The sequence below is a fragment of the Cynara cardunculus genome (genome assembly GCF_001531365.2).
Source record: "Cynara cardunculus var. scolymus isolate 2C chromosome LG 5, CcrdV1, whole genome shotgun sequence".
Taxonomy (NCBI): Eukaryota; Viridiplantae; Streptophyta; class Magnoliopsida; order Asterales; family Asteraceae; genus Cynara; species Cynara cardunculus.
In genome coordinates, this window is record NC_037532.1 from 6,529,220 (window position 1) to 6,536,966 (window position 7,747).

The window sequence follows — 7,747 nt, forward strand, 5'->3', positions numbered from 1 at the left end:
AGTGAGGGATGAAGAAGGTGAGAGTTGAAGAAGAATTCAAATATTTTAAAAGGTATGTAACAATTATATTCATTAAAAAATGTGATTTGTTATTACATTTTTTTTTCAATATTGTTGGATTTGTTGTTATCATAGGATATGCTTGTGTAAAGAAGAAACCATGAGTGTTTGAGATGACCTCTCTTACATGCTAGAACCTCATTTTTCTTTTTTCTCCTTCATTATCTCAATATCTACTACTATATATTTTTTTGTCAATTTATGTTTTTCTGTTAAATGTTTGCATTCAACTCCAAACTATTCATCTCCTTTTATATTAATTCTAATGGCATAACTCCAAACCATTCATCTTTTCCCATCAATCATTTATATATATATATATATATATATATATATATATATATAAACAACAATTATTTATTCATTTTCATCTCTCACAACATCTCTAAATTTATTTTCTTTCTCTTTGATTTTTCTTCTATTTTACTATTGATAATCTTCATAGTTTTTTTTTTGTTTTTTCACTACTCCCATAATTTTATGTATGTTTGTATCGTTATTTAGATTGCATTATAGTTTTTATGCATTACGTCATGAAGATTTGAAGAAGTATTCAAGTTCAATATTTGATTTTTTGGTTGCAATATAAGGTAATAATTTTATATTGATTTGTTTCATGATTTTGATTGCATTATAATTTTATTTATGTTTGTATCATGATTTATGTTTGTATCATGATTTATGTTTGCATTATAACTCTTATGTATTATATATATTAAAGAAGAAACCATGAGTGTTTGAAGTGACCTCTCCTAAAGCCTAAAATCTCATTTTTTTCTCCTTCATTATCTCAATATCCACTACTATATTTTTTTTTTGTCAATTTATGTTTTTTTGTTAAATGTTTGCATTCAACGCCAAACCATTCATCTCCTTCTATATTAATTCAAATGACATAACTCCAAATCATTCATCTTTTTCAATCAATCATTTATATATATATATATATATATATATATATATATAAACAACTATTTATTCATCTTCATCTTTCACACCCTCCCAAATTCTATCTCTATCTTATATATCTCTAAATTTATTTTCTTTCTCTTTGGTTTTTCTTCTATTTTACCATTGATAATCTTTATAGTTTTTTTTTCACTTCTCCCATAATTTTATGTATGTTTGTATCGTTATTTAGATTGCATTATAGTTTTTATGCATTACGTCATGAAGATTTGAAGAAGTTTTCAAGTTCAATATTTGATTTTTTGGTTTGCAATATAAGGTAATAATTTTATATTGATTTGTTTCATGATTTTGATTGTATTATAATTTTATTTATGTTTGTATCGTGATTTTTGTTTGCATTATAACTTTTATGTATTAGGTGAAGATTTAAAATGTTCAAGTTCACTATGTAATTTTTACATTATGTTGAACGTTTTTTGGTTTGCAGGTTTTCGAGTTCTTTAACGTTTATATATCAAGTCTTGAAAATTTGAAGTTTTCAAGTTTGGGTTGTGAGAATTTTTGATTATGATTTAAGGTAAGGATTTTATGCAAGTTTGTTTTGTAATTTAGAGTGTATTAGAATGTTATGTATGTTTGTATCATGATTTTGATTGAATTATATTTTTAAGTATGTTCTTATCGTAAGTTTAGTCGTATTATAATTTTATGTATGTTCATATTGTGATTTTGATTGCATTATTTTATCTATTGGGTTATAAAAATTTGAAGTCTTTAAGTTTGRTATGTGATTTTTTACATATCGTATGGTTGGTCCATTCACTATTGTGTTTTTCAAGTCAAGGTGTGTGTTGAGGATGAAACATGGTACATGTACATCATCCTTTGAAAGAGACATTCTTAAGTTTGTGTCAAATTCCTTAATATTTCCGTCGTTATTATTACTCATTTTATTTAGTTTTACAACTTTATTACTAAATAAATCTCTCTCTCAATATATATATATATATATATGTGTGTGTGTGTGTGTGTATATATATATATTAAAATTTCACTAACTATATTTTATTTAACTTTTTCGAATTATTTGAATACGATTTGTTGATGATTCTATTAACAATTATTATATATTTATATAGACAAATCATCATATCATTAATCAAAGTACTCATATTACCGTGCAATGCACGGTTCCCATACTAGTTATATTAAATGAAGACAATTTTGGAATAAACTTTATTTATTTTGGAAGATAATCATATCTTACTTTTTTAAAGATAATCAATAATATTATTTAATAATTTTTAATTTTTTAAAGATATTCATATTTATTTTTGAAAAATAATTAATAATAATATTTAAATAATTTTTGTTTAACCAAAAAATCAAAAAGTTTATCAGTAAAATCAGAAAATGAAACAATGATAGATTTTTGTATAAAGTTCGGTGAACAAAAAAATAAAACAACTCATAGATGAATAAAAAATTGAAACAATGATTTTTATCTAAAGTTCATAGGTGAAATCATGAAGTGAAACAATGATTTTTATTTAAAGTTCATAAGTGAACCCAAATGGTGAATGAGATATTTAAAAAAGTTTGAACATGTTCATAAGTGAAATAAAAAATTTCATCTGTAAAACAATTAACTGAATAAGATAATTATGAAATGTAATAATTAAATGAATACGATTACTTAAATAAATAAAATATTTAAGAAATATGGAATGAATAAAATACTGTAATTAACAAAATTTGTACTATTTATTTAATTAACAAACTAAAGAGTCTCTATCTGTAGATATCGGTCTTCTTTGCACTTTCATGGTAATAAATATTTAATATTCAAAGTCTCGTTGAAGTTTATGGTCAATGGAGGGGGTATCATGTGGCCTCTTGACTCAAGTTTTCTTGATGACTTTTGTCATTTTCTATATACGTAAATATTCATTATAAATTAAAATTAACGTAACTATTAAGTACAATATAAATCAGTAGAGTAAGGAGTTGTTTACCAAATACTTATCTGATAAACATTTACCGGTAAAATTAAATGCTTTTATTTACTTACTGCGTAAGATTTTAGTCAACAACAATGACTTTCTATGCGACAATTTACCTGGTAAGAGCTAATTGTGGTAAGAGTCATTGCTCTCATTTATCGGGTAAGACTCTTAGTCCTTGTCTCAATCTTACCGGGTAAGATTTTTCGTCCTTACCATATTCATCCGGTAAGGAAATATAACTTGGTAAGTGTTTACCCAAATAAGCATTTGGTAAATGGCTCCTAAGCTAAATTTTCATTCATGTAGTTTGAGAAAGATTACGATTTTTGTTCATGTGGTTTTGAAATTGTATTTTAATCCCCGAGGTTTGTAAATTATATTATTGTTTTCGTTCCCCAGATTAAATATGTTAAAATTCTTCATTAACTTAAGGGTATTTTAGTCTTTTTGATTTCTTTTTCTTTTTTAGTTTAAATATTTTTTTTGGAATTTTTGATTTAATAAAATTATATATCTTTATAAGATCAAAATATTAACTATTTTTAGGCTATTTTACCAAACAAATTACAAATGCATGTAATTTTATTAATATTGCGTACAATTGTTTGGTCTCATAAGTTATTCAATATATTAATCAAATGCATGTCATGTATAAGTGTGTTACAATATGTTTATAAAATTATACGTTTTGTAAGTCTCAACCATCAGATTTGTAAATTATCAACCAACATATGATTCAACACTTAGAAACAAATTCTTATTACTTCTTGTAATACTCATATCTGATATACAACAGTCAGTTATGACTTCTATGGATTGACATCCGGACCTTTAAAAGTTCAAGTGTTCAGATCTCGGCCACCATCGGATCTATAGCTTAATAAAATGTGAGATCAAATCTTAGATTTGATTATTCTCCATCCGAATATGAGAATTCAGTTGACCTTAATAAAATGTGAGAATTCAAATCCTCTTGGTTATTCCATCTTGATTTTCAAAAATCCACGTTTTAGTTTAAGTTATTTTAGAATCATATGTTCTTATTTCATAATTATTCTATAGCTCAAATCCGATCTATGGCTTATATTTCAGAATACAAAATATATGATTTTTCCTCTGTGAAAGTCTTGTGACTATATGTATTAATCCAAGAACGAAAAACTTTCAACAAAATAGGAATCAGGTGCAAGTTGGTTCCCCAAAATGACGATTTTAAAAGTTGGTTCCTCAAAATAGGAATTAGGTAAAAGTTGGTTCCATTTAGATGCAATTTTTCCTAAAACATTTGATAAAAATATTAAAAACCATTTAACGTATTTTATATGAAAATAAAGTCTAAAAAAAATAGTATCTATGCGGAATGAAATTTGTTGGTCTACTCAAATAATTGAAAGTAAGTAATGGGCTCAAACTCGATTGTTATCACTTCACACGTCTTTAAGAAGCTATGGAAGAAGTCAATATATTTGTAACTACTTAGGGGTACAATTCTTGAAATATAATTGCCTACTTTAGTCTAGTTTTTCTAACCTAAATATTTAACCCGCTATGTGAGTCGATTAATCTCATGATAACCACATACTTTACGGGTACTCCAGAATCATCGCATTTGAACCTTTGTGGCCACAAGAAGATTTTTATTCTTTCTAGGATTTGAACTTGAAACCTCCAGACACTTTTTAACCTTTGGAGCAAGCTCAAACCAATCAGACACAATCCTTATAGTTTACTTTAATCTCATTTTTATTGTAGAAATTATTTTTAGAGCTTAATTTAAAGGTATATAATTTGATAGATCTTTTTTTAATGCTTTTTTTATTAACCTGGATATCCAACCCGCTATGCGAGCCGACTAATCCCAGGACGACCACCTCTTTTGCAGATGGTCCGGAGTCATCGTATTTGAACCTCCGTGGCCACAAGAGGATTTTTATTCCTTCTTGGATACTTAATACCTAATGACTCGTATAATGTAAATGAAATTTGATGTGATTTTGAATATTTGTTCTCTAAAATAGATTTTCTTTTTCTAATTATAAATCGTATAAAATTAACATTATTTAATTATAGTACAAACTTTTAAGTTTTAAATGTGGTTTTTGAAAATATGTTTCACAAAAATAAATTTTAAATGAAAATACGTTTCGTTCAATTTATTTTGCCCTAATTTTAATTCAGTGGGATGATTCGAGTTACGTTTAATTTTTAACTTGTTTTTTTATGTAAAATTACAACCAAAACCTAAACAAACGAACTCAGTATAACACAACAGAAATTAAAAGAGTGTCATATACGTAAACTTTTCATTTTCTTTATTACAAGACAGATTAAGAATACATTTATTAACTCATTATAAGTCGAAAGAGTTTAACTTCTTCAAAAACTTCTTATTACCGGTTTGGCACTGGTATAAGTTGTTTATCCAAACACTCAAAAATGTTTATCACCGATACTACGCCGGAACAAGTCAATAAATTGTTTATATAAGCAATATCAAACACCCCCTTAAAAAACGTTCGAATAGGACTTAAGTGTTACAATACTTTAAACCACCACGTTACAAAATGTGCAATATTGTTTAATAATAACTTTTGTGATCATATTTAATCCATAATTTATTTAAACTTTATAGTTTTAAAACTTTTAACCCATCCGATCCGTATATTTAGCATCATCAATCATGGGCTAAAACGTCATTATCTTTTTACTCGATGAATCAATTGTTGAGGTTTAACAAACTTTCGGAGTATAGAATGTACACAAGTCGTTACGTTGAATGTCAAAATCGAATTTTGATCATGGGAAACAATATGATTGCCATGGAAGAAGTCGATTAAGACACATATCTAACAAATCGAAGTTGCATTATGACCATTAAGCCTTAGGTAAATATTGTGATGACTAATTTAAGTTTTTGAAAACAAAACACACAGTAAATAATAGACAAAATAGCTATAAAAAGCATGTTGCTTCCAAGCAATTGCGTGGAAATTTCCACTCGTGTTTTTTTCTCCGTTCACTCGGCTTAATTACATGCACCGTTCAGTCAGTCACACCCCTATCTACAGCTGTTGCTGTTGTGTGTGTGTATGCATATATATATATATATATATACACACACACACACACATATATATATATATATATATACACACACACAAACATAAAATATTCATTTACAGAACCCTAGTTTCATAAGTTGATCTAGAGAGAGAGAGAGATCTAGAGAGAGAGAGAGATGGAAGGAGGAGGAATGGTACCAGGGTTTAGGTTCTACCCAACAGAAGAAGAGTTGATAACATATTATTTGAAGCATAAGATTGAAGGGACTCCAAGTTTGCAACAAGATATCGATCGAGTCATACCCCAGCTTCATGTTTATGATTTTTATCCATGGGATCTCCCTCGTTAGTACTCCATTCATTCATTTCTACCTTTTCATTTTTTTGTATTAACCTGGATATCCAATCCGTTATGAGAGCCGACTAATCCCAGGGCGACCACCTGCTTTGCAGATAACCCGGAGTCACCGCATTTGAACCTCCGTGCCCACTAAGGGATTTTTATTCCTCCTGGGATTTGAACGACCTCCTAATACTTTTGACCTTGGAGCCAAACTTAACCCAATCAGATGTGGTTTTCATTTCTTTCTTTCAATTAATCCCCCAAACCCTAACCATTTTTTATTAATTCATTTCTTTAGATTATAGAAACCAAAAAACTTTACAAAACCAAAAAAATCATTAAAACCCTAATCTTGATGGTTGGTGTTCATGCAATAAGGTGTTTGGATTGCAATATTTTCTGTTTATTGCAGGTTAAATGTTAAGAATAAACCAAAAAAAATAGAGAAATCTTTAGCTTTCTTTTGTGTGTGTGTGTATATATATATATATATATATGTTTGTATTTATGTGATCAATCAATAATAGATCTGATTTCACAGAATATGCAGGAGAGCGTTGTCAAGGAGACCCTGAACAATGGTTCTTTTTCATTCCAAGACAGGAGAAAGAAGCAAGAGGAGGACGACCGTCCCGCCTCACGAGTTCCGGCTACTGGAAGGCCACTGGCTCTCCAAGAATCGTGTACTTTTCGAGTAATCGAGCCATTGGGATCAAGAGAACCCTAGTTTTCTACAACGGTAGAGCTCCCAACGGTACGAAAACCAAATGGAAAATGAATGAATACAAGGCTTTCCAACAAGAGCCCTCAAACACTAACCCTAAACCCAAGGTATCTATCATTAATTAATACTAAATTAATCTTCTTTGCTTTGATTTATCTGATCACAGATTTTGATAAAATGTAGTTGATTGAAGAATTTAGTTTGTGTCGAGTGTATGTAAAATCGAATTGTTTGAGGTCATTCGACAGACGACCACCAGGAGTTACGATAAACGAGCAAGTACCAATTCCGCAACCTTTTCACAACAACGAACATCACGCAACCACATCAACTCATCTTAATAACCGTTCATCGAGACCAGAGAGAACAAGCTCATCTGATCATAGCTATAACTCATCAGATGACCAGACCGGTAACGATTCTCACTCTACGATGAAGACCGATGATCAATTACCTTTGTGGGAATGGGAAGAACATCAAACCTGGTTCTAAGTTTTCACCTTTTGGATTAATTGTTGTATGCTTTATATAACCAATTAAGTTGAAGTTCATAGAGAACTTTGAGCTAATTAAATGGTTTAGTTTCAATTTTTGTACTAATTAATTTCACTACTAAAAAATTGGGTATTACCGACCGAAT

General features: G+C 28.7%; 1 protein-coding gene across 2 annotated transcripts; it reads left to right on the plus strand.

Moving 5' to 3' along the window:
* The first annotated feature begins 6,183 nt into the window (after positions 1-6,183).
* Positions 6,184-7,747, plus strand: LOC112513701 (NAC domain-containing protein 90-like). 2 transcript variants are annotated; one of them, XM_025120043.1, is made up of 3 exons: positions 6,184-6,385; positions 6,925-7,214; positions 7,291-7,747. In XM_025120043.1, exons 1-3 carry the CDS (start codon positions 6,217-6,219, stop codon positions 7,597-7,599), a joined length of 768 nt encoding a protein of 255 aa, XP_024975811.1. In that variant the 5' UTR covers positions 6,184-6,216; the 3' UTR covers positions 7,600-7,747. The 2 variants fall into 2 exon arrangements, with proteins under 2 accessions (XP_024975811.1, XP_024975812.1); XM_025120044.1 differs by having other exon boundaries at positions 6,205-6,385; positions 6,934-7,214.

Excerpts from the sequence above, each read along its gene's own strand:
- LOC112513701 (XM_025120043.1), top strand. The coding sequence starts at position 6,217 with ATGGAAGGAGGAGGAATGGTACCAGGGTTTAGGTTCTACCCAACAGAA. Across the intron at positions 6,386-6,924 it reads TTATCCATGGGATCTCCCTC|AATATGCAGGAGAGCGTTGT; the intron begins GTTAGTACTCCA and ends CTGATTTCACAG. Across the intron at positions 7,215-7,290 it reads ACACTAACCCTAAACCCAAG|TTGATTGAAGAATTTAGTTT; the intron begins GTATCTATCATT and ends GATAAAATGTAG.